The sequence below is a fragment of the Sebastes fasciatus genome, chromosome 13, assembly GCF_043250625.1.
Source record: "Sebastes fasciatus isolate fSebFas1 chromosome 13, fSebFas1.pri, whole genome shotgun sequence".
NCBI classification, from domain to species: domain Eukaryota; kingdom Metazoa; phylum Chordata; class Actinopteri; order Perciformes; family Sebastidae; genus Sebastes; species Sebastes fasciatus.
The window spans coordinates 33,816,599-33,843,625 of record NC_133807.1 but is presented as its reverse complement, the minus strand read 5'-3'; the positions used below and the strand labels follow the sequence as shown (position 1 = coordinate 33,843,625).

Sequence of the window (27,027 nt, the reverse complement as noted above, 5' to 3'; positions counted from 1 at the left end):
ATGACATCATCTCAGAGGGAGTAGAGCTTCATGATGACTTCATCTCAGAGGGAGTAGAGCTTCATGATGACATCATCTCAGAGGGAGTAGAGCTTCATGATGACTTCATCTCAGAGGGAGTAGAGCTTCAAGATGACTTCATCTCAGAGGGAGTAGAGCTTCATGATGACATCATCTCAGAGGGAGTAGAGCTTCATGATGACTTCATCTCAGAGGGAGTAGAGCTTCATGATGACATCATCTCAGAGGGAGTAGAGCTTCATGATGACATCATCTCAGAGGGAGTAGAGCTTCATGATGACTTCATCTCAGAGGGAGTAGAGCTTCAAGATGACTTCATCTCAGAGGGAGTAGAGCTTCATGATGACATCATCTCAGAGGGAGTAGAGCTTCATGATGACTTCATCTCAGAGGGAGTAGAGCTTCATGATGACATCATCTCAGAGGGAGTAGAGCTTCATGATGACATCATCTCAGAGGGAGTAGAGCTTCATGATGACTTCATCTCAGAGGGAGTAGAGCTTCATGATGACATCATCTCAGAGGGAGTAGAGCTTCATGATGACATCATCTCAGAGGGAGTAGAGCTTCATGATGACTTCATCTCAGAGGGAGTAGAGCTTCATGATGACTTCATCTCAGAGGGAGTAGAGCTTCAGCTGCTCCTCCATGATGACATCATCTCAGAGGGAGTAGAGCTTCATGATGACATCATCTCAGAGGGAGTAGAGCTTCATGATGACATCATCTCAGAGGGCGTAGAGCTTCATGATGACATCATCTCAGAGGGAGTAGAGCTTCATGATGACATCATCTCAGAGGGAGTAGAGCTTCATGATGACATCATCTCAGAGGGAGTAGAGCTTCATGATGACATCATCTCAGAGGGAGTAGAGCTTCATGATGACTTCATCTCAGAGGGAGTAGAGCTTCAGCTGCTCCTCCATGATGACATCATCTCAGAGGGAGTAGAGCTTCATGATGACTTCATCTCAGAGGGAGTAGAGCTTCAGCTGCTCCTCCATGATGACATCATCTCAGAGGGAGTAGAGCTTCATGATGACTTCATCTCAGAGGGAGTAGAGCTTCATGATGACATCATCTCAGAGGGAGTAGAGCTTCATGATGACATCATCTCAGAGGGAGTAGAGCTTCATGATGACATCATCTCAGAGGGAGTAGAGCTTCATGATGACATCATCTCAGAGGGAGTAGAGCTTCATGATGACATCATCTCAGAGGGAGTAGAGCTTCAGCTGCTCCTCCATGATGACATCATCTCAGAGGGAGTAGAGCTTCATGATGACATCATCTCAGAGGGAGTAGAGCTTCAGCTGCTCCTCCATGTCTCCTTCCGTCACGTCCCCCAGCACCTCCTGGTTCTCCCTCAGCAGCAGGAAGATGGCTGCCAGCTGCTCCTGTTGCACCCTGGGAAGTCACGGCACAACACACACACACGTTATGTATAATATCATAATATCATAACAGAAAAAACGTTGTATATTTCCAAAAGAAAAACTCATTTTTGAGCAAGATATCAAACATTTTCAAGAAAAAAATAGAAAAAAAGTCCTAAAAAAAAATCTTTTATTTTGAGAATAAATATTTGATGATATTTCAAGGTTAAGAAATATTTCCAAAATAAGTTATTTTTGAAAAAAGTCACAATTTTTTCAAAATTAAAACAAAAAAATTCCACCTCCCCAAAAAATACTAACATTTTCAAGATTAATGTATTATTACATCAGGTAGATATCTGGAAATATTAAGACTTTATTTTCTAAATATAATATTATAAATCTAAATTTGACTATTCTGGAAACACCTTACAGATGCTCTACAATCGGAGACGATGTTATTGTTAATAAAGTCGAAATATTTTGAGATTTAAGTTGAAATATTTGAAGAAAAAATATAATTCTCCAAGAAAAATAAAATACATTTTTCGAGGAAAAGATTCAAAGAACAAAGTTGTTAAATTTTACAGATAAAAAAACTTCATAAATATTTCATTATTTAATTTTTTTTCTTAATATTTTGAGATTTAAGTTATAATATTTGAAAGAAATATATATCTTAACTCTACAAGAAAAAAAAATAAAATATGTATTTTGAGGAAGAGTTAAAGAACAAAGTTATAATATTTATGGGGAATAAAGTCCAACTCTTTTCAAGATTAATTTCATCATATTTTAAGAAACAAAAAAAAACATTTTATTTTGATAGAAAACTTGTAATATTTTCAGACTAACATCTTAATTTGTAGTTGTAATATTACGAGTAGACAGTCACATCATAAGAATAAAGTGTATGATTCCATCGGGTAGATGTCTGGAAATATTAATATATATTATTTTCTAAATATAATATTAGAAATCTAAATTTGACTTTATTCTTGAAATATCTTTAAAACAATAATAACTAAAGCTGTCAGATGAATGTAGAGCAGTAAAACAAATACAATATTCCCTCTGAGATGTAGAAGGAGAAAGTACAAGTAGCTCCGATGTGTACTGTCATCTGTATTTATGTATTTCTGTTATCGCGTGATCATGAATCACTCGGATATTTAACGTTGAACAAAAACAAAAGAAGCAGCTGGAAACTAAACACGTGGAACTGTTTCAATGAGTTTCAATGAGTTTCAATGAGTTTCAATGACTTTCAATGACTTTCAATGAGTTTCAATGACGGCTGATTTCTGATTTTCACTGCAGGAGAAGTTGAATAACAAACACGACTAACAACTTGTGTTCAGTTTCACACATTTATTCATTTCTTTAATTCTTTATTGCAGGTTTCAACATTTAAATGAGACAGAAGAACTCGAACACTCCACGGTGACCTTTAGACTGAAGAGCTTCCTGTTGAACACGTCGGTCTTTAAACCTCATTTAAATCACAGTTTAATAGTTTATCTCACTCTGTAATAATCACCACAACTTCACACTGGGTTTGTGTTAACGAAGCTCCAACAACAACCACAACATCATCATCCCACAGCTTTACACATCCTCAACTAAAGACAAGCTGACGGGTCAAAAGGCAGAATCCTGAAGGCACGTCGGTGGGAAGACGTTGGATATTCACAAGCAGCTGAAAGACCTGAAAGACCTGAAAGACCTGAAAGACCTCAAAGCTCTGACACCAGAAATAGAATAAAGTTTCACTTCGTCGTCTTCACTGATCAGCTGAGAGGAAATCAGGACGTCTGACGTCTCATTCAGGAGCTCTGAAACAACGAGACGAACATCAGGACTCAGATCAATGAACAGAAAATATAGAAACAGTTTCATAACGAACTTTAAAGAAGAACCAGACCAGCCGGTCAGAACCAATCAGTTCAAAGAGTACATGAATAGTACATGATTTATATATACTACCGGGCTGGGGTGGTCCTTTAAATGCAGGTTATCATTAATGTTAGATTATGAATTATGAATTCATGCAGAAGTCTTTGGTTCATTATTATAAAGTTATAAACTATAAACTATAAAGTTATAAACTATAAACTATAAAGTTATAAACTATAAACTCAGCTGTGAAATGATGAGAAGAATACAGATTAATAATCCAATCTGTTAAAGATGTTTGGGCTTCGCTGCTCTTCAGACGTCGTTTAGACGTCGTTTAGACTTCAGAGTTTAATACGACTGAACTTTCTCATTATTTCGATGTTTTACTCATTTCTTTTGCTTTATACGTTTTTCTTGTAAATTTACAACGTTAATCTGTTCTAATTTGTGAGTTTTTTCTTGTAAATTTACAATTTTAATTTTGTAAATTCTGATTTTTTTTCTCGGAAATTTGTGAGTTTTTCCTTGTAAATTAACAACGTTAATCTCGAAAATTCTGAGGGTTTCCTTCTTGTAAATTTACAATCTTAATCCTGTAAATTCAGGGTTTTTTCTCGTAAATTTACGATATTAGTCCTGTAAATTCTGTGTTTTTTTCTCTGGAAATTTGAGATTTTTTTTCCTCATAAATTTACGATTTTAGTCTTGTAAATTCTGAGATTTTTTTCTTGTAAATTTACAACGTTAATCTTGAAAATTCTGATTTATTTTCTCGAGAATTTGTGATTTATTTTCACATAAATTTACGTTTTTAATCTTGTAAATTTCTGAGTTTTTTCCTGTAAATTTATGATCTTAATCCTGTAAATTCAGGGTTTTTTCTCGTAAATTTACGATATTAGTCCTGTAAATTCTGTGTTTTTTTCTCTGGAAATTTGTGATTTTTCCTCGTAAATTTACGATTTTAATCTTGTAAATTCCGAGGTTTTTTTCTTGTAAATTTACAACTTTAATCTTGTAAATTCTGTGTTTTTTCTCGTAAATTTGTGATTTATTTTTCTCATATTTATATTTTTAATCTTGTAAATTTCTGAGTTTTTTCTTGTAAAGTTGTGATCTTAATTTTGGACATTCTGAGTTTTTTTATATGATATATTATATTCCCCCCCTCCCCCGCCTCCTTAATAATTTTATTTATAACTTTAACTTACTATAATAATAACTTTAACAGCTTTGTAAAGAGTTTCAGGTGAAGTCTGAAGAATCCTTTATTATTATTTATTTTATATGTATTTTTTATTAGTCTGTAGATTTATAAAGAAAACGTTAACGTATGATTTAGACGAAGGTTTTGAATCCAGTTAAGCGTCGTCTGTGTTTATAACATTTAAAATAAGAGTTGATTTAAACTCCCTGAAATCTGACGTCAGTGTGACGGACAGCTGGAGCGGCCAATCAGAGACCTCGGTGGTCCAGATCAGATGCGAGAGTCTCATCAGTTCACAGCTGGAGCTTCGGTTAACGGCGACCGGCAGGACTCACCGTTAGCTGAGGTTGTTAGCAGGCAGCATGCAGGGTTAGCAGGCGTGGCTGACAGGTGAGGCTGACAGGTGAGGCTGACAGGTGAGGCTGAATAAATGAAGTAGAGAAAGCAAGCGCTCGGTCCTCAGCGACAGTAAACCAGCACCAGAACCAGAACCAGAACCAGAACCAGAACCAGAGAGATGGAGTCCCGATGTGAAGGATTACCTGTAGTGAGCTGCGTTAATCACACAGGTGAGGTGACTCATTTGAGCTGATTCCACCTGTTAGTGTTTACATGTGAGACCTCCAGCTACCTGCTAATATACAGACACAACTACTAACTCCTAGACCAGAGGTCAGAGGTCAGAGGTCAACAACCAAGTCGTAATATTATAAAGTAGTCATTTTACATGTTATTTTCTTTTTTTCTCGTAAAGTTATGACTTAATTCTCGTAATAAAATAAATAATAAGGAATAAAGAATAAAGAATAAAGACTACTAAGCTTTAATGATCTGACAAGGTGTTTCCAGGTGTTGTGATGTTTCCAGGTGTTGTGATGTTTCCAGGTGTTGTGATGTTTCCAGGTGTTGTGATATTTCCAGGTGTTGTGATGTTTCCGTGGAGGCGGATTTAAAAACAATGATTCACTTATAAATCAATGATTATTAAACGATTGTCCGTCACAGACTGTATTTCTATTTATCGTACACGTTTTATCTGAATCTCAGCACATATTTTGCAGATGTTATATTTTTAATGTGAAGTCTGGACTTTATTAATAAAAATAACAAATTAATAATAAATCTAATGTCTGCAGCAGAATATCACAATAATGAGCTTACTGACATTACTTTTCATTTATTATAATAATTCAGATAAACAGCACTGCTGCCACAATAAGATATATTCATTACCATGTCACAGAATATTAATTAATAATCATAAGTCAATCATATACATATACATGTTTAACACACGCTGCATCCTCTTCATTTCAAAATAATTATATTTTACATTCATATATTTCATATTTATGATTCTTGACTTTAGCAGTACCTGATTATGTATTTATTTCCTCTGATTGTTTATGCACCAGATCCCCTGTAATAATGATAATGATAATGATAATAATAATAATAATGATAATAATAATAATAATGATAATAATAATAATGATAATAATAATAATGATAATAATAATGATAATGATAATAATAATAATAAACGTATTGCTAGTTGTAACGACGGTGTCTGCCTTTATTGTAATATTTAACATTACTTATTCAAAGTGTTTCATTGTTAAATTCTGTTTTCGGTCCTTTTCCTCCCATCTAAACGGTGATTCCTGGTTATCTGGTTCTGTTTACGGGACTCTGACTCTAACTGATGTGAGATCAGTCTATAAGGAGGTGTTGTTGGGTGATGAGGAGAGGAAGTCAGTAACAGAACAGTACTGAGATCAGCCTCAGACTGTCTGGACTACAGAGAGGTGTTCTGTGTTCAGTAACCTTACGTACCATCAGGATGATTATAGAGAGGTTAAATCAGAGGTGAGCTCTATCCTGTAGAGATAAAGGTGGAGGAGGCCGTCAGACCGACGACACGGAGGAAACTCACCACAATAAAGGTTCATTATCAACGTCTAGATAGAAACTCAGAACATTAAAGGGTTAAAGACATAATAACCACGTTGGCAATCAATCTGATTTCCATAGATGTATTTTGTATCTACAGTTCCCTTTGTTAACACCTTATTTTGAAAAGCAGACGTAGTCCCACGTGTCTACTTCCTCTAACTTCTCCAAGGTGGTCTCTAGCTCTCCCGTCAGCTCCGTTCTCTTTATCCATCCATGGTCAGCTCCATCGGGGCCGTTTCAATGCAGAGAACACAAATGTCAGTATCTGGGTGCTCTACAGTCGTAGCGTCGGCCCATTTGACCACGGAGACGAGAGCGACGGACCATTTGACCACGGAGACGAGAGCGACGGACCATTTGACCACGGAGACGAGAGCGACGGACCATTTGACCACGGAGACGAGAGCGACGGACCATTTGACCACGGAGACGAGAGCGACGGACCATTTGACCACGGAGACGAGAGCGACGGACCATTTGACCACAGAGACGAGAGCGACGGACCATTTGACCACGGAGACGAGAGCGACGGACCATTTGACCACAGAGACGAGAGCGACGGACCATTTGACCACGGAGACGAAAGCGACGGACCATTTGACCACGGAGACGAGAGCGACGGACCATTTGACCACGGAGACGAGAGCGACGGACCATTTGACCACGGAGACGAGAGCGACGGACCATTTGACCACGGAGACGAGATGGTTTTTTTTCTGACATATTTCGGCTTTTTTTTACGTTAGCATGCAGCTTTAGCTCTGCTCTGTCTAGCTCTGCTTTTCCTGTCAATATGTGAAACCCAAAGTGTTTCCATCCTTTACTGGATGTGTAGTGTTTACCACGCTGGATTTAACATGTGAGGGTGCAGGTCGTATCCACGACGACCCTCCAACGTTTTACACTCTCTGAGGTTTGTTTTGGTTGACGGATACGGAACGGATATGACGTCACGTTACTCAGACTACCACAATAAAAGCGGTAACTTCCTTCTACCTCCAGATAGACTCAGATGAAGCAGATAGATCCATCCTGGTGGTAAAACATCTGGTTAGAAACCGTTAAAAAGGTGACGTGAATCAGTGTTTTTCCCCTCCCTACTAGACACCTCCAGATCTACACACTGCTCCTTTAATTTAACTCAGTTTGGTGACACATCAACAGCTGTAGGACGACAGCAACGACAACAATAATGTGCTAAAGCTACATGCTAACTGGGCTAGCTGTGTAGTGTGAGCAGAAGAGCCTCCACCTCCCTACAACACCTGGTTCCCTCCATGCAGGCAGCACACAGAGCATGCGTACATCAGGTCACATGTCACATCATCATCATCATCATCAGCGGCGCCGCCATGACGACGGGTTCCACTGACCTCTGCTCCTCCTCGACCTCCTCCTTCGTCATCATCGTCTCAAACTTGCTCTGTTTCTTTCCTGGGATGAATTTCACCTCGTCAGCTGCAGCCACGTCTGAGAAAACACACACAGAGAGTACTTTACTAGTACATCTAGTACATCTAGTACTTCACTAGTACATCTAGTACTTCACTAGTACATCTAGTACTTCACTAGTACATCTAGTACTTCACTAGTACATCTAGTACTTCACTAGTACATCTAGTACTTTACTAGTACATCTAGTACTTTACTAGTACATCTAGTACTTCACTAGTACATCTAGTACTTTACTAGTACATCTAGTACTTTACTAGTACATCTAGTACTTCACTAGTACATCTAGTACTTCACTAGTACATCTAGTACTTCACTAGTACATCTAGTACTTCACTAGTACATCTAGTACTTTACTAGTACATCTAGTACTTCACTAGTACATCTAGTACTTCACTAGTACATCTAGTACTTCACTAGTACATCTAGTACTTTACTAGTACATCTAGTACTTTACTAGTACATCTAGTACTTCACTAGTACATCTAGTACTTCACTAGTACATCTAGTACTTCACTAGTACATCTAGTACTTTACTAGTACATCTAGTACTTTACTAGTACATCTAGTACTTCACTAGTACATCTAGTACTTCACTAGTACATCTAGTACTTTATCTGTACTTTATAGTACATCTACTCAGGTTACTGTACTTTACTGGATTACTTTCATGTTCTGCTATTTCACAACGTTCACATTAATGCAGCAGTAATATGAATCCAGAAACATCAGATAGAGAATAGAACAACACTGATTACTGCTACAGCACATCTTTACTACTTTAACTACATTCACATGATAATACTGACTTCTACTTTAAGTATACTTTTACTTTAAGTACATTAATTCTATTTCACTGATAATACTTTGACTTCAGTAAGGGTTTCAATGCAGGTCTTTACTTGTATTTTCCCAGTGTGGTATTAGTACTTGTACTCTGAGAGAGTACATAGAGTACTATTGATCCGTTCAGTCAGCATTTAAACCTTCAGAGCAGAGACATTCAAATCATCTCTATAATGATCACACAGTTTACTCATGTAGTGTACAACACACACACACACACACACCTGTCGCTCCACCTGCTGAGTCTCAGGTGGAGCGACAGGTGTGTGTGTGTGTGTGTGTGTGTGTGTGTGTGTGTGTGTGTGTGTGTGTGTGTGTGTGTGAGACTGTCCGTCTGGCTGTAGTAGATTAAGAGTCTCCTCCTCCTGAAGCAGACGGCTGCTACACCTCTACCTCTACATGAGGAGACAGGAAGTCAACAACTGGTCGTCATGGAGATGCTGGACTCAACAGTTGGTTGAGATGCACACGGAGAATTATTCATAATAATGATTGATCGATTATTAATTTCTATTTTCTGATCCTTCAGTCGCCTGTCCATGTAGTCATCCAGTCAAACCTGTGTGTTCTCTGTATGTATATGTATACGTGTGTATACATGTATATATGTGTGTTCTGTACATCCAGCTGGTCTCTGTCGGCTCCTCCTGGAGGAGATAACTGATCAGTTATCAGTTATCAGCTGAACACAGCTGCTGCTTCAACTCTTCATAAGAACATAGAATCAGTCGAGTTCTAAGGCTGCTACTGAATATATATAACAAGAAAATCACTTACTAATAACCAGAATCCACGAACATTAGATAACGCAGAAATTAAAATATAGGATTGAATATAATATTATATATATATATATATATATATATATATATATATATATATATAGAGAATAGAATAAAATAGAATACATACAGCATAGAATGAAATTAAATATATGTATAAATAAAATATATCTAAACATTTTAAATAAGATTTACATAAAAAAGAATTAAACACAACATATATAAAATAGAATATATACAAAATAAAATAAAAAACATAAATATAGAAAATAGAATAAAATAAAATTATATAAAATACTGAATTAAACAAATATACACAAAATAGAATAAAATTATATATATATATTAAAAAAATAATATAGAACATAAAAAAATAGAATACATTTAAATACAACATATATAAAATATAATAGAATAAATAAAATAAAATAGAATATATACTATAAAAAATAAATAATATTAAAAAAGGTAATTATATTTAAAACGGAATAAAACAAATATATACAAAATAGAATAAAATAAAATATATATAAAATACAATAAAATATGAATAAAATCCAATACAATATACATAAAATATAATACATTTTAATATGATATACATATATAAAATTAAATTAAATACAACATATATAAAATAAAATATATAAAATGAAATAGAATATATAATATAAAAAACATATAATGTGAAAAAATAAATTATATAAAAAACTGAATGAAACAATTGTACAAAATAGAATAAAAGAAAAGAAAATATATATAAAATAGAATAAAATATTAATTAAATTCAATAGAATATATATAAAATAGAATATATTTAAATATGATATACATAAAATAAAATTAAATACAACATATATAAAATAGAATAAAATAAAATAGAATATATATTTTAAAAATAAAATTATATAAAAAACTGAATAAAACAAATATACAAAATTAAATTAAATTATATATAAACCTGAATAATACAAATATATACAAAATAGAATAGAATAAAATAGAATATATATAAAAGAGAATAAATTAAAATCAAGAAATATATATATAAATAATGAGTTTTTCCTTTTTCCTTCTTGTCTTAATAATGATAATAATAATAATGATAATAATAATAATAATAATATAATCATAATAATCATTTGGTTTGTTGTGAGCAGACAGACACATTTTAATTTATTGATTTTTTAGATTTAATTTGTCTGAAAGGTCTGAAAGGCAGAACCAACTGATACCGGATTATTAACTGGGACTCTGTGCAGAGAGTACTAGTAGTACTAGTACTACTAGTACTACTAGTACTAGTACTACTAGTACTACTAGTACTAGTACTACTAGTAGTACTAGTAGTACTAGTACTACTAGTACTTAGTACTTAGTGACAGAGTAGGAGTACTCTGTAAATACTTGTAGTATAAAATACTCAGGTCATGTTGATGTTCTTCCACACAGATCAGACTCACCGTTGTTCAGGATGGTCACTGGTTCTGGTTCTGGTTCAGGTTCTGGTTCCTCTATGACAGGTTCAGGGGTCAGCAGGCGGTCCTCTGTAGAACCAGGGATCAGCTCGGGTAAGAACTCCTCCACGGCAGGTACAGGTACAGGTTCAGGTTCAGGCTCCAGGACCGCTTCAGATACCGGTTCAGACTCGGCCACGGGCTCTGGATCAGGCACCGCGACCGGTTCTGGGACAGGTTCGGGTTCCCATACTGGTTCTGGGTCGGCAGCTGGTTCTGGGACAGGTTTAGGTGCTGATGCTGGTTCTGGTACGGGTTCTGGCTCTGGGATAGGTTCTGGTGCTGCAGCAGCTACTTCTGAGACGAGTTCTGGTTCTGGTACTGTGACTGGTTCTGGTACTTTGACTGGTTCTGGGGCAGGTTCTGGTGCTGATACTGGTTCTGGGACAGCCTGGAAAGATAAAAGGTTTTAAAGGGTTAACCTCCGTCTGGTCTGGTTCTGATGAGGCTGCAGGTCTCAGAGACCCAGAAGAGTCCTGAACCAGAACCCAACAGACTGGACCCAGTTCAATAGAACTTTATTAACATCAGCATGTTACAGGGTAAGAGTATATATATTATATATATATCTATATTAATAACTCTATGAGGAGTCGAGGTGCTGCTGATGGGATCATGTAACATGTGAGCACCCTGACCTCTGACCTCTGACCTCTGACCTCTGACTGTCACAGCTGTCAGCGGCAGCTCCTCGTTGAGGATCAGCCGCCGGCTGCAGCTGACAGCAGGACAAATAAAACCCTCTTCAGTCGTCTCCCCGACACCTGCACACGCACACACGCACGCACACGCACACGCATCTATATAAATACATCCACCTCCATCGGGGTCTCTAGTGGAGTGCTGAGTTTTGCCGTGGTTCTGCTACCGATGACTCACCACAGTGACACCCGGTGACATCAGACGGTGAAATGCATCAGTCTGACGGTATTAAAGAACTCCTGCTGGTCTCTTAATCCTCCCCCTCCCCCCCCCCCAGCCTCTAACTGGATTGGATCCATTTAGCCTGAATCACTTCCTCTGAATTCCTGAGCTATGAAACACCAAAATAACCTCGACACCAGAGAGCCGCCCGGCTGAGACAAAGTGTTCTAAATGCTGAGTCATTAAATCACTTCATGAGTCAGCAGGATGATGAACTGGATTCTTAGGCCTAAACCGCCGGCCTAAACCGCCAGCCTAAACCGCCTAAACTGCCTAAACTGCCTAAACTGCCTAAACTGCCTAAACCGCCTAAACCGCCAGCCTAAACCGCCAGCCTAAACCGCCTAAACCGCCTAAACCGCCTAAACCGCCTGAACCGCCTGAACCGCCTAAACCGCCAGCCTAAACCGCCTAAACCGCCGGCCTAAACCGCCGACCTAAACCGCCCAAACCGCCGGCCTAAACCGCCGGCCTAAACCGCCGGCCTAAACCGCCGGCCTAAACCGCCCAAACCGCCTAAACCGCCAGCCTAAATTGCCTAAACCGCCTAAACCGCCTAAACCGCCTAAACCGCCTAAACCGCCAGCCTAAACCGCCTAAACCGCCGGCCTAAACCGCCGGCCTAAACCGCCCAAACCGCCGGCCTAAACCGCAAGCCTAAACCGCCGGCCTAAACCGCCAGCCTAAACCGCCAGCCTAAACCGCCAGCCTAAACCGCCGGCCTAAACCGCCGGCCTAAACCGCCGGCCTAAACCGCCGGCCTAAACCGCCCAAACCGCCCAAACCGCCGGCCTAAACCGCCCAAACCGCCGGCCTAAACCGCCAGCCTAAACCGCCAGCCTAAACCGCCAGCCTAAACCGCCTAAACTGCCAGCCTAAACCGCCTAAACCGCCGGCCTAAACCGCCAGCCTAAACCGCCTAAACTGCCAGCCTAAACCGCCTAAACCGCCAGCCTAAACCGCCTAAACCGCCTAAACCGCCTAAACCGCCTAAACCGCCTAAACCGCCTAAACCGCCTAAACTGCCTAAACTGCCTAAACCGCCAGCCTAAACCGCCTAAACCGCCGGCCTAAATCGCCTAAACCGCCGGCCTAAACCGCCGGCCTAAACCGCCTAAACCGCCTAAACCGCCGGCCTAAACCGCCGGCCTAAACCGAGGCCTGAACCGCCGGCCTGAACCGAGGCCTGAACCGCCAGCCTGAACCGAGGCCTGAACCGCCGGCCTAAACCAACGGCCTAAACCGAGACCTCAAACCGAGGCCTGAATGATTTCAGAAAGGAGAACTGTTACTGAGGTTTAATTTTATCAGCAAGCGGTTCATCCAGAACTCCTCTATTATTATTATTATTATTATTATTATTATTATTATTATTATTATTATTATTATTATTATAATAGTGAACAGAGGGGTTCGCCGGCCACCATGTTGGAGTTCAGAGGGAACAGACTGTTGTTGTGTCAGAGAGCGTCCTGCTCTGCTCTGAGTCTGGAAACACAGACTCATTGTTCCTTCTGCTCTCTGCTTCATCTCCACTTCAGCTCTCTGACGCCGCCTCCATTTATTAAAGAGACAACAAAACACTTTTCTGAAGGGAAACGTCTGCAACATCTGCAGGGAAACGTCTGCAAAGTCTGCAACGTCTGCAGGGAGACGTCTGCAGGGAAACGTCTGCAACGTCTGCAGGGAAACGTCTGCAACATCTGCAGGGAAACGTCTGCAAAGTCTGCAACGTCTGCAGGGAGACGTCTGCAGGGAAACGTCTGCAACGTCTGCAGGGAAACGTCTGCAAAGTCTGCAACGTCTGCAGGGAGACGTCTGCAACGTCTGCAGGGAAACGTCTGCAACATCTGCAGGGAAACGTCTGCAAAGTCTGCAACGTCTGCAGGGAAACGTCTGCAACGTCCAAAGGGAAACGTCTGCAACGTCTGCAGGAAAACGTCTGCAACGTCTGCAGGAAAACGTCTGCAGGAAAACGTCTGCAACGTCCGAAGGGAAACGTCTGCAATGTCTGCAGGAAAACGTCTGCATTGTCCGAAGGGAAACGCCTGCAGGGAAACGTCTGCAACATCTGCAGGGAAACATCTGCACCGTCTGACGGTAAACGTCTGCAGGGAAATGTCTGCAGGGAAACGTCTGCAACGTCTGCAGGACTGTCTGCAGGGAAACGTCTGCAACGTCTGTTGGGAAACGTCATCAGGGAAACGTCTGCAGGACTGTCTGCAGGGAAACGTCTGTAACGTCTGCAGTGAAACATCTGCAACGTCTGCAGGGAAACGTCTGCAACGTCTGCAGGACTGTCTGCAGGGAAATGTCTGCAGGGAAACGTCTGCAACGTCTGCAGGACTGTCTGCAGGGAAACGTCTGCAACGTCTGTTGGGAAACGTCATCAGGGAAACGTCTGCAGGACTGTCTGCAGGGAAACGTCTGTAACGTCTGCAGTGAAACATCTGCAACGTCTGCAGGGAAACGTCTGCAACGTCTGACGGTAAACGTCTGCAGGGAAACGTCTGCAGGACTGTCTGCAGGAAAACGTCTGTAACGTCTGCAGGGCTGTCTGCAGTGAAACGGCTGCAACGTCTGCAGGGAAACGTCTGCAGGACTGTCTGCAGGAAAACGTCTGTAACGTCTACAGGGAAACGTCTGCAGTGAAACGTCTGCAACGTCTGCAGGGAAACGTCTGCAGGACTGTCTACAGGGAAACGTCTGCAGTGAAACGTCTGCAACGTCTGCAGGGAAACGTCTGCAGGACTGTCTACTGTCCAGAGCTGCAGATTCAAGGTGTTTACTTGAACAGACGGATGAAGGTTTATTCAATGTGACTCCACGTCTGTTCATATCAAGTACGAGTCTCATATTCAGACTGAATTCCTGTTTTGTTTCTATCCATTATTCAGTCTGAAAATGCATAATAATCATTCATATTAAAAATGCAGAGTACAATCTATAACCCTTCAGCTGTAAACCTGCTGAATGAACGGACCATATTTAGCATCACAGAGAACCACATCGTGTTGTCATTGGACTTATTGTCTGGTCGTTCAGTGGTTTTATTGTTGTTGTGTTTGAGTGGAAGCCAACAGGGATCCAAATAAAGAATAAAGTACACAACGGCCTGAACAGCTGGTTTCTATGTTATTATGTAAGCAGAGGTGGTCCTGACTCCCAGTCCTCATTACAGGTGGACGAGACGGAGGGTTTCATGTCTTCAGGTCTGGAATAAAATCCATAAATAAATGTATTGTGTGACAGTTTGGAGTAGTTTAATAAAGAGTTCAGTCCTCCTGGTTTCCTGAGTGGAACAAACACAGAACAACGTGTGCTCTGTGCTCTGTTAAAGCCTTTCCTCTCCTTCTGTCTAATGCTGTAAAACTCTGGGCTCAGTGGTTCATTGTGGCCAAAAAAAGAGCAGAGAAATGCCAGGATGTGGCCTGATTGGTGGGCTGGAGGCAGGCCCACCAATTGGGTTAGACTGGGTTGGACTGGGTTGGACTGGGTGTGGTGGTGAAATCCCCACAGAGGAAGAACTAGCTGTGATGTTGTGATATGAAGCCATTGTTTTCTTCTGGAGTTGATGCCCAGCCAAACAGCTCTGAGCACCGAGGAGCAGAGGAGTCATTAGCTGGACCGGACCGGACAGGACCGGACTGGACCAGACCAGACCAGACCGGGCCGGGCTTCAGAGGGAGGAGGAGAGGGAGGAACTGTGCCAGGCCAGGAATACCAGGAGAGGTATGTCAGACACAACAGCTCCGTGGGTCCATGACACACTGCCAGTGAACGCCACACAGGCCACGCCCACTCAGAGTCAGTCCTCTGGTTAAAGGATGGCTGCATCATGGGAACGTCTGCAGAGAAACGTCTGCAGAGAAACGTCAAAACGTCTGCAGAGAAACGTCAAAACGTCTGCAGAGAAACGTCTGCAGACGTTTTGACGTTTCTCTGCAGACGTTTCTCTGCAGACGTTTTGACGTTTCTCTGCAGACGTTTCCCTGCAGACATTTCTCTGCAGACGTTTCTCTGCAGACGTTTTGACGTTTCTCTGCAGACGTTTCTCTGCAGAGAAACGTCTGCAGAGAAACGTCAAAACGTCTGCAGAGAAACGTCAAAACGTCTGCAGAGAAACGTCTGCAGAGAAATGTCTGCAGGGAAACGTCTGCAGAGAAACGTCAAAACGTCTGCAGAGAAACGTCTGCAGAGAAACGTCTGCAGAGAAACGTCAAAACGTCTGCAGAGAAACGTCTGCAGAGAAACGTCAAAACGTCTGCAGAGAAACGTCTGCAGAGAAACGTCTGCAGAGAAACGTCAAAACGTCTGCAGAGAAACGTCTGCAGGGAAACGTCAAACATCTGCAGAGAAACGTCTGCAGAGAAACGTCTGCAGAGAAACGTCTGCAGGGAAACGTCAAACATCTGCAGGGAAACGTCTGCAGAGAAACGTCAAAACGTCTGCAGAGAAACGTCTGCAGAGAAACGTCTGCAGGGAAACGTCTGCAGAGAAACGTCTGCAGAGAAGCGTCTGCAGAGAAACGTCTGCAGGGAAACGTCTGCAGAGAAGCGTCTGCAGAGAAACGTCAAAACGTCTGCAGGGAAACGTCAAAACGTCTGCAGAGACACGTCTGCAGGGAAACGTCAAAATGTCTGCAGGGAAACGTCTGCAGAGAAACGTAGAAACGTCTGCAGAGAAACGTAGAAACGTCTGCAGAGAAACGTTGAAACGTCTGCAGAGAAACGTCTGCAAAGAAACGTCTGCAGAGAAACGTAGAAACGTCTGCAGAGAAACGTCTGCAGAGAAAACTTGAAACGTCTGCAAAGAAACGTCTGCAGAGAAACGTTGAAACGTCTGCAGAGAAACGTCTGCAGAGAAACGTCTGCAGGGAAACTACTGCAGAGAAACGTCTGCAGAGAAACGTTGAAACGTCTGCAAAGAAACGTCTGCAGAGAAACGTTGAAACGTCTGCAGAGAAACGTCTGCAAAGAAAAGTCTGCAGGTAAACGTTGAAACGTCTGCAGAGAAACGTCTGCAGGTAAACGTTGAAACGTCTGCAGAGAAACGTCTGCAAAGAAAAGTCTGCAGAGAAACGTTGAAACGTCTGCAGAGAAACGTCTGCAGGTAAACGTTGAAACGTCTGCAGAGAAACGTCTGCAAAGAAAAGTCTGCAGGTAAACGTTGAAACGTCTGCAGAGAAACGTCTGCAGGTAAACGTTGAAACGTCTGCAGAGAAACGTCTGCAAAGAAACGTCTGCAGAGAAACGTTGAAACGTCTGCAGAGAAACGTCTGCAGGGAAACTACTGCAGAGAAACGTCTGCAGAGAAACGTTGAAACGTCTGCAAAGAAACGTCTGCAGAGAAACGTTGAAACGTCTGCAGAGAAACGTCTGCAAAGAAAAGTCTGCAGAGAAACGTTGAAACGTCTGCAGAGAAACGTCTGCAAAGAAAAGTCTGCAGAGAAACGTCTGCAGAGAAACGTTGAAACGTCTGCAGAGAAACGTCTGCAAAGAAAAGTCTGCAGGTAAACGTTGAAACGTCTGCAGAGAAACGTCTGCAGGTAAACGTTGAAACGTCTGCAGAGAAACGTCTGCAAAGAAACGTCTGCAGAGAAACGTTGAAACGTCTGCAGAGAAACGTCTGCAGGGAAACTACTGCAGAGAAACGTCTGCAGAGAAACGTTGAAACGTCTGCAAAGAAACGTCTGCAGAGAAACGTTGAAACGTCTGCAGAGAAACGTCTGCAAAGAAAAGTCTGCAGAGAAACGTTGAAACGTCTGCAGAGAAACGTCTGCAAAGAAAAGTCTGCAGAGAAACGTCTGCAGAGAAACGTTGAAACGTCTGCAAAGAAACGTCTGCAGAGAAACGTTGAAACGTCTGCAGAGAAACGTCTGCAAAGAAAAGTCTGCAGAGAAACGTTGAAACGTCTGCAGAGAAACGTCTGCAAAGAAAAGTCTGCAGGTAAACGTTGAAACGTCTGCAGAGAAACGTCTGCAAAGAAAAGTCTGCAGAGAAACGTTGAAACGTCTGCAACATAGAAACACGGAGACAAACTACCTCCACCTCTGGACTGGACAGAAAACAGCTGCTCCAACTCTTGTGAACGATCACATTTCCATTTATGGAGCGCTGCAACTCCACCACTAACACTGTGGTCACTAACAAAGAATGAGGAGGGAGAGGAACCGTTGAACAGTCTCAGACCGACTCATTCTAACAGCTCTATACTCTTCATCACATCAGCTCACATTGTGTTCTATGAGCTGAAGAACATCCACGCTCTCTATGCATTAACCTGAGTCTAGCTTTATGTCCTTCTTTAGGCTGCAGGGTGGACGGAGGAGGATGGAGGAGGACGGAGGAGGATGGAGGAGGAGCAGCTGTAACTTTAGGAGGAGGAACAAAACAACATGTGAAGCACATAAATGTCAGGGAGCCGGATCGGGCTCCGGCTCTGATGGCAGCGATACGTGAAGCATGCAGGGCCGTAAATCTGTAAACAGGAAGCTGAGAACAGCCGGAGGACGGATCCTTCTAGAGGTCTGAGAGTCCAACAGGAGAAGCAGAATACAACCAATAGTCTCATCTATAATTCACAATAATAACTAGAGCTGGGACGATCCACCTGTCTCCTGATCAATACTATCACCAGACTCTGGTGCTGATTCTATATTGTGATTTATAGTGATTGTTGTTAACTTGTTTACCTCTAGACCATGAAGGGAACAAGTAGAATCATCCACTTCTAGAGACTTTTACTTTGTAAAATCTCTAAATGAATCCAGTAGAATGTTTGATGTTCAGCATGTATGTAGTCAGAGACGTCCTGAAGTCAAATATATCAGAATCATTGACAGGAATTATTGATTACATTTATTATCCAGCAACCCAGAAATCAAAGAATAAAGACATTTCCCTCACAGATTAGTGGTGTTCTCTTTTTAATCTATAATGTTTTATACTTCTGGTGAATATAATCCATCAATCTAATTTCCATAGATGTATTTTGTATCTACAGTTCCCTTTGTTAACGCCTTATTTTGAAAAGCGGACGTAGTCCCACGTTTCTACTTCCTCTAACTTCTCCAAGGTGGTCTCTAGCTCTCCCGTCAGCTCCGTTCTCTTTATCATCCATGGTCAGCTCCATCGGGGCCGTTTCAATGCAGAGAACGCAAATGTCAGTATCTGGGTGCTCTACAGTCGTAGCGTCGGCCCATTTGACCACGGAGACGAGAGCAACGGCCAGCTCCACCGCCACGTTACCTCCGTACCATAACGTTACCTCCACACCATAACGTTACCTCCACACCATAACGTTACCTCCACACCATAACGTTACCTCAATACCATAACGTTACCTCCACACCATAACGTTACCTCCACACCATAACGTTACCTCCATACCATAACGTTACCTCCATACCGTAACGTTACCACCATACCATAACGTTACCTCCATACCGTAACGTTACCACCATACCGTAACGTTACCTCCATACCGTAACGTTACCTCCATACCATAACGTTACCTCCATAACGTTACCACCATACCGTAACGTTACCTCCATACCGTAACGTTACCTCCATACCGTAACGTTACCACCATACCATAACGTTACCTCCATACCGTAACGTTACCACCATACCGTAACGTTACCTCCATACCGTAACGTTACCTCCACACCATAACGTTACCTCCATAACGTTACCACCATACCATAACGTTACCTCCATACCATAACGTTACCTCCATACCGTAACGTTACCTCCATACCGTAACGTTACCACCATACCATAACGTTACCTCCACACCATAACGTTACCTCCACACCATAACGTTACCTCCATACCGTAACGTTACCTCCATACCGTAACGTTACCTCCATACCGTAACGTTACCACCATACCATAACGTTACCTCCACACCATAACGTTACCTCCACACCATAACGTTACCACCACACCATAACGTTACCTCCATACCATAACGTTACCTCCACACCATAACGTTACCTCCACACCATAACGTTACCTCCACACCATAACGTTACCTCCACACCATAACGTTACCTCCACACCATAACGTTACCTCCATACCATAACGTTACCTCCATACCATAACGTTACCTCCACACCATAACGTTACCTCCATACCATAACGTTACCTCCATACCATAACGTTACCTCCACACCATAACGTTACCTCCATACCATAACGTTACCTCCATACCATAACGTTACCTCCATACCATAACGTTACCACCATACCATAACGTTACCTCCATACCATAACGTTACCGCCATAACGTAACCGCCATAAAGTAACCGCCATAACGTAACCGCCATAACGTTACCGCCATACCATAACGTTTCCTGTCCGTGACAGAGTTAGCATGCAGCTTTAGCTCTGCTCTGTCTAGCTCTGCTTTTCCTGTCAATGTGTGAAACCCAAAGTGTTTCCATCCTTTACTGGATGTGTAGTGTTTACCACGCTGGATTTAACATGTGAGGGTGCAGGTCGTATCCACGACGACCCTCCAACGTTTTACACTCTCTGAGGTTTGTTTTGGTTGACGGATACGGAACGGATATGACGTCACGTTACTCAGACTACCACAATAAAAGCGGTAACTTCCTTCCACCTCCTCAGAGACTCAGATGAAGCAGATAGATGTAAAATGATGATACAGGTATATAGTATTTATATCTCTCAGACCTACATGATATTATCTGGGAGCTTCGTCTGTCCAGTTTAATCTACAGGAAGTGAACTGTGAGCTGCAGAGTAAAGAGTTGACTCAGTGTGGCGGTGACGTCGGCGCTCACAGCTTCAGTCATCACAGACAAACAGCCCTCTGTGTGTTCCGGCTCGAACACACAGAGCTCCTTTATGAGCACATCTACACAAAGACAAATATACCATGATGCTTTGCTGCTGCTGGACGCTCCACACGGTGAAGGTGTGTCGGATAATGTAAAAGATCTGCGACCCGTAGAGCCGGGAGAGCCCGCAGACTGGATATAAAGATGGCCGCTGCGTCTCCACTTCCTCCCGCCGTACAGAAGTGAAGCCAAAATATCCGGATACGGGAGAGGACGTCTTGAGATTCTGACGTCATTTGGAGCCAGTCTGCGCGGTAGTGGAGCCGCGGTATCGGCCCAATCACCAGCCGAGCAACAACGTGTTAGCATGAGCCACCTAGCTGCTACGTTAGCACCGCGGTATCTGTTTGACTAGATCGGAGGTCATCATCCTGCGTCTCTTCAGCTCCTCTCCAGAGCCTCTCCAGAGCCTCTCCAGAGCCTCTCCAGAGAATCTCTGTGGAGTTTTCAACATGGAAATCAATAACTGCTCTTTGTTTACATTTTCACTTTTATTGATCATGGTTGTAGGTCTATGGTACGACGGTACGACGGTACGACGGTACGACGGAGTATTAAGGCCACATTGAGGAAAAAAAGAAATCTGAGATTTACAGAAAAAAAGTCATAATATTATAAAGTAGTAATTTTACGTGTTATTTTATTTTTTTCTCGTAAAGTTATGACTTTATTGTGTAAATCTCAGATGTGTTTTCCCTCAATGTGGTCCTAATACTCCGTAGTACATTGTCTCTTTACTTTGTCTCCTCACTGCATCAGACTGATATACTATATACTTAGACTATAAGCTGAGTTACCTTCATCACAATGATCACGTTTTGTGGCTCCAGACAGATGTTTTTGGGGGATGTTTTGTGTAAGATGTCTCTTTAGATAGTAAAGGTTGCTGAGCCCTGACACAGCCTTATTAAGAAACTGGAATCAGAGAATTAGGAACTCAAACTGATCAATCGATTATCAAAATAGTTGCCGACTAATTGATCGATTATTGCAGCTTTGATGGGGATGTTTCCTCCTCGTTCCTCACAGCGAGTTCAGCCTCAATCAGCTGGAGGAAGCAAAGCAAAATCACCTCCACCTCTCCACCTCTCCCTCTTCCTCCCTCTCCACCTCTCCCTCTCCCTCCACCTCCAGAGTCCATTACAGACATGAGACACCGTGAACATACACAGGCGTAAATATAGGGTTCACTATATATAGGCGCTGAGTCCGTGGCGTGTTCCAGCAGCGGTGGGCACATTCTTCAGGCTTTTTAAAAGGTCAACCCAACGAGGGGTCAACATGCTGCGTGACCTCCGGAGACTAACTGACTCACTACGACACATCATTTACATGTGAGCTCATCACATCAGCAGATATTCAAATGGTCCAGGAGGTCCAACACGGAGCTCCTCAGAACAGGAAGCCCGTCAGTGTGTGCACAGGTAAATCCAGTAATCAGCCGTGAGCACCAGGAGGAGACGGCGACTATATTTGGGTCCAAACATCGACCATAAAGAGACCGAGAGGTGAGATGAAAGAGATCAAACTGAGGATGCAAATATCTAACAACTTCCTGAACTGATGATCAGGTTAACGATCAACGATTCAGCTCATCTAATGATGCTACACTTTACATAATAACAGTATAATAACAGTATAACAGTATAATAACAGTATAATAACAGTGTGATGGAGCTTCTGACGCCCAAAATATACAGAAACAGACAGAAATAAAGTTATTATACAAAAGATTTAAACTTTAACATTTAGCCAATTAACAGCAATAATAATCGTACATTCTTCAAGCAACTGATTCCAGCTGTTCTTCCAACAATATTATCAACATTTATAGCTCAAATAATTAGTCGATCAATCAACCATGACGACGCGACCTCTCTTGATAAACTGTATAAAATGTTAAAGAATGGTAAAACGGCTGGTTGTGGGTCTTCAGGTGTTTGTTTTTGTTGACAACCCAAAGACAAACCAATAATCAATTATCTAAATAATAAATGAACTCATTAATTTGGTGGACTGGTTTTGCTCCCAGCAGCCCGTCTGCACGGCTCTTATACGGCTCTTATATGGCGGTTACAGCTGATAACGGCGTCCCGCCCGGTGGTCGGAGGCGTAGCGCCGACCCTCCGGTTCAATAACAACCTTAGCTCCGTCACCACTGTTGCTGTGGTTTGCACTGTTAGCACCGTTAGCTGCTAGCCGACGGCCAAAGAACGTATATCGCCAAGAAGTGAAAGTCAATTTAGGGTCCATGTCAACATCAGCGCCCAGCAGCAGAGCGACTACCGGACGCCGGTAAAACGTCCACTGAGAAGAGCCGTACGAAAGTAAAACTACATTATGTCTATTCTATTGTCATATTTAATATCTCTACTGAAATGTCCTGCGTTTAACCATAACAAATAATATAAATACAATAAACGTTTTCAGTCCAAAATGGCGGCTGTTGTAAAAAAAAAAAAAACACCGGAGAATCGTCTCTTTACTTCTATACTCTTTGACACCAGCAGCTCTGTGAGCCGCTACTAAACGCTAACGGCAGCACAATGGCGATGCTAATATGCTAATGTTTAGCAGGTTTAATCATCTTAGTTTAGTGTGTTAACATTTAATAATTACAGTTAGCTAACAAGTAAAATGTCGTCACAACCACATCGTCGAGCCGTTTGTTCACTGGTGTTCCACTGGTTCGTGGCCTTGACAGAAAAAGCTGGGAAATGGGAAAGGATCATAGCATGCATGAATATCTCGGCTGCGTCTAGAGAGAGAGAGTTTATAATATGTCTAAAATTTGCCAAGTTGTACTTGATGGTTTTAACCATTTATTTTTTAACATGTTTCTTAAAATTCAAATTTGAATCCAATATCATTATATTTAAAATCAGTGACGATGTCGATCCTTTCACCTTTAATGAGAATGTCAGCATTAAGATGTTGTACCGGGGTTTTAAAATAAAACATACCTTTTGTCTTGTTAACATTTAGACTCAGACGTGATTGATCAAGCCAATGATTGATTTTTGAATGTGTATATACAACAGTGTCATCTGCATACATTCACAGTTCTACATCATGACACTGCTGAGGAAGATCATTAATATAAAGGCTAAATAAATAGGGACCTAACACTGACCCTTGCGGAACACCCATAGTGCATTTCAAGTTACTGGACAGTGCATCACAGACTTTAACACATTGCATCCTGCATCCTGCATCCTGCATCCTAGCATGCTAACATGAGCTAACTATCAGTAAACAGAGTCCAGCGGAGGCTGATGACATCATCACAGCTCAGTTATCCTTTGATTATAAATATAAATAGTGTAGCCTGGCAGTACTTACGGTATGTTTTTAGCAGTATTACTGTGACTCTATGTGCAGTATGTTTTTACACTCATCTTAAAACATGAGTTATGTATTATTTACTGTTTATTATTCTACAATAATTAAATGTTTGATATTTAGTAGTAGGTATCATGAACCAGAGAATGTTTAATTAACTGATTAATTATTAATTAAATCTGTAATATAAAAATACCAAAAGCTGAGACATGAAACCTGCAGCACCTGATTGATTAATTGATCTGTCAGGTTTACAGATATAAATAGATAATTCCTTTTAAATCTCGCTACAAATTCAATTTATTTAACTTTTTTTCATCACAGATTTCTTGTATTTTTTTTTCTACATGCATATTTATAATTTTTCTGAACTTTATTTTTATATTTTTTATACGTTTATACATTTTATTTTATATGTAGATTGTCTTATTTAAATAAATAAATTGTTTTGTCTGAGAAATAAACAGTTTAAATGAGTTTCTGGTAACTTTATCCATATTATTTATGCACTAAATAAACTGGTTACAAACTGCATGTATATATATAATGTTTCTTAACTTTAACTTTATATTTTTTATACGTTTATATATATTTTATTTTATATGTAGATTGAGCAAAACACTTTTTCTTAACTAAATAAATAAATGAATTTGTGTTTTCTGATAAATAAACAGTCTGAATGAGTTTGTGGTAACTTTATCCATATTATTTATATAGTAAATGAACTGATCAGAATGGATCATCTTACCTTCAGGTGGATCTCCTCCTCAGCCGGAGCAGGAGCTGCTGTGGGCGGGGAGGCTTCGGGCTCGGGTCCGCTGGAGGCTCCGGAGGAGCGGAGCGGCTCTCCCAGAGCTCTGGACGGAGGGATGGTGTCTCCGTAGCCGACCTGAGGCTTCTTCTTCGCGGCTGAGGAGGCGGCGGCGGCGGCGGACTTCTTACTCAGGTACGACGTAGCGAAATAAATAGCGACGACGGTGAAGATGATGGCGGGAATGATGACGGCCGGGTCCAGCTCCATGACGGAGGCTGAGAGGAGTTTACCCGGAGAGAGGAGCAGGGGAGGCGGATAGAGAGGACCGGGTGAGACCGTTAGAGAGCGGAGTGTTCACTGAGTGTTCACTGAGCTGCTGTCACTCACACACTGAGCTGCACTCCGCCTCTACACTAACAATACACACAGCACACTTCCGGAGTGGCTTCAAAATAAAAGCATAAAAAGATAAAAGATTTGGGATAAAAAACTTTTGACATTTGAAGTTTTCTGCATTTTTTTCTGTGATTGGATGGTGAGCACTTGTGTTGTTTAAACTGATCAGAAACCCCCTTGTTGTCGATATTTTCAGTTTTCTGGACATTTTCTGGACTTTACTTCCGCCTTTTTTAGACATTGTTTCGGACATTTTTTGGTCATTTTTGGAAATTTTTCAGCCTTTTTTCAGACATTTTCAAGCCTTTTTGGGGCATTTTTATGACTTTGTCAGACATTATTGTCAATACTTTCAGTTTTGTGGACATTTTATGGACTGTTCTTCAGCCTTTTTTTGGAAATTTTTTGGACTTTTCTTCTGAAAAAATTTCTTTTAAAAAAATGTCGGTAATTTTTCAGCCTGACTATTCTGCCTTTTTTAATTTTTAATTTTTTTTATTTAGTTTTCAGCCTTTTTTTCAGTCATTTTTTACACTTTTTGCTGATATTATTTGGACGTACATCATCCTCTGAATGCTCTAGGTCTCTAGTCTGATCCATCCATCCTCTGAATGCTCTAGGTCTCTAGTTTGATCCATCCATCCTCTGAATGCTCTAGGTCTCTAGTTTGATCCATCCATCCTCTGAATGCTCTAGGTCTCTAGTTTGATCCATCCATCCTCTGAATGCTCTAGGTCTCTAGTTTGATCCATCCATCCTCTGAATGCTCTAGGTCTCTAGTCTGATCCATCCGTCCTCTGAATGCTCTAGGTCTCTAGTCTGATCCATCCGTCCTCTGAATGCTCTAGGTCTCTAGTTTGATCCATCCATCCTCTGAATGCTCTAGGTCTCTAGTCTGATCCATCCGTCCTCTGAATGCTCTAGGTCTCTAGTTTGATCCATCCATCCTCTGAATGCTCTAGGTCTCTAGTTTGATCCATCCATCCTCTGAATGCTCTAGGTCTCTAGTCTGATCCATCCGTCCTCTGAATGCTCTAGGTCTCTAGTTTGATCCATCCATCCTCTGAATGCTCTAGGTCTCTAGTTTGATCCATCCATCCTCTGAATGCTCTAGGTCTCTAGTCTGATCCATCCATCCTCTGAATGCTCTAGGTCTCTAGTCTGATCCATCCATCCTCTGAATGCTCTAGGTCTCTAGTTTGATCCATCCATCCTCTGAATGCTCTAGGTCTCTAGTCTGATCCATCCATCCTCTGAATGCTCTAGGTCTCTAGTTTGATCCATCCATCCTCTGAATGCTCTAGGTCTCTAGTCTGATCCATCCATCCTCTGAATGCTCTAGGTCTCTAGTTTGATCCATCCATCCTCTGAATGCTCTAGGTCTAGGTCATTTTATACAGTGAGGTCAATGAAATGTCTCCTATGGGGACTAACATCATCACACATGAATCCAGTTGGGCTCATTGGATCCACCAGAGTCTCAGCTTTACAGTGAGACCTAGTTTATGTAATATGGTGTTATGTCTGTAAAGGGGAGACTCATGGGTACCCATAGAACCCATAGAACCCATACTCATTCACATATCTGGAGGTCAGAGGTCAAGGGACCCCTTTGAAAATGGACATGAACAGTTTTTCCTCACTAAATGCTGCATGTGACGGTTGGTACCGATGGATTCCTTCAG

At 41.5% G+C, this 27,027-nt stretch overlaps 1 protein-coding gene across 3 annotated transcripts; it reads right to left on the bottom strand.

Annotated features, from left to right (window-relative positions):
* Nucleotides 1–1,278: 1,278 nt before the first annotated feature.
* Nucleotides 1,279–25,358, bottom strand: LOC141781367 (uncharacterized). Of its 3 annotated transcripts, XM_074657077.1 has the most exons (5): nucleotides 24,941–25,357; nucleotides 11,003–11,447; nucleotides 7,833–7,929; nucleotides 6,340–6,384; nucleotides 2,749–3,232 (listed from the first exon to the last, which is right to left on the bottom strand). In XM_074657077.1, exons 1-4 carry the CDS (start codon nucleotides 25,211–25,213, stop codon nucleotides 6,351–6,353), a joined length of 849 nt encoding a protein of 282 aa, XP_074513178.1. In that variant the 5' UTR covers nucleotides 25,214–25,357; the 3' UTR covers nucleotides 2,749–3,232; nucleotides 6,340–6,350. The 3 variants fall into 3 exon arrangements, with proteins under 3 accessions (XP_074513177.1, XP_074513178.1, XP_074513179.1); XM_074657076.1 differs by lacking the exons at nucleotides 2,749–3,232; nucleotides 6,340–6,384 and adding an exon at nucleotides 1,279–1,428 and having other exon boundaries at nucleotides 24,941–25,358; XM_074657078.1 differs by lacking the exon at nucleotides 6,340–6,384 and having other exon boundaries at nucleotides 24,941–25,356.
* Nucleotides 25,359–27,027: the final 1,669 nt, after the last annotated feature.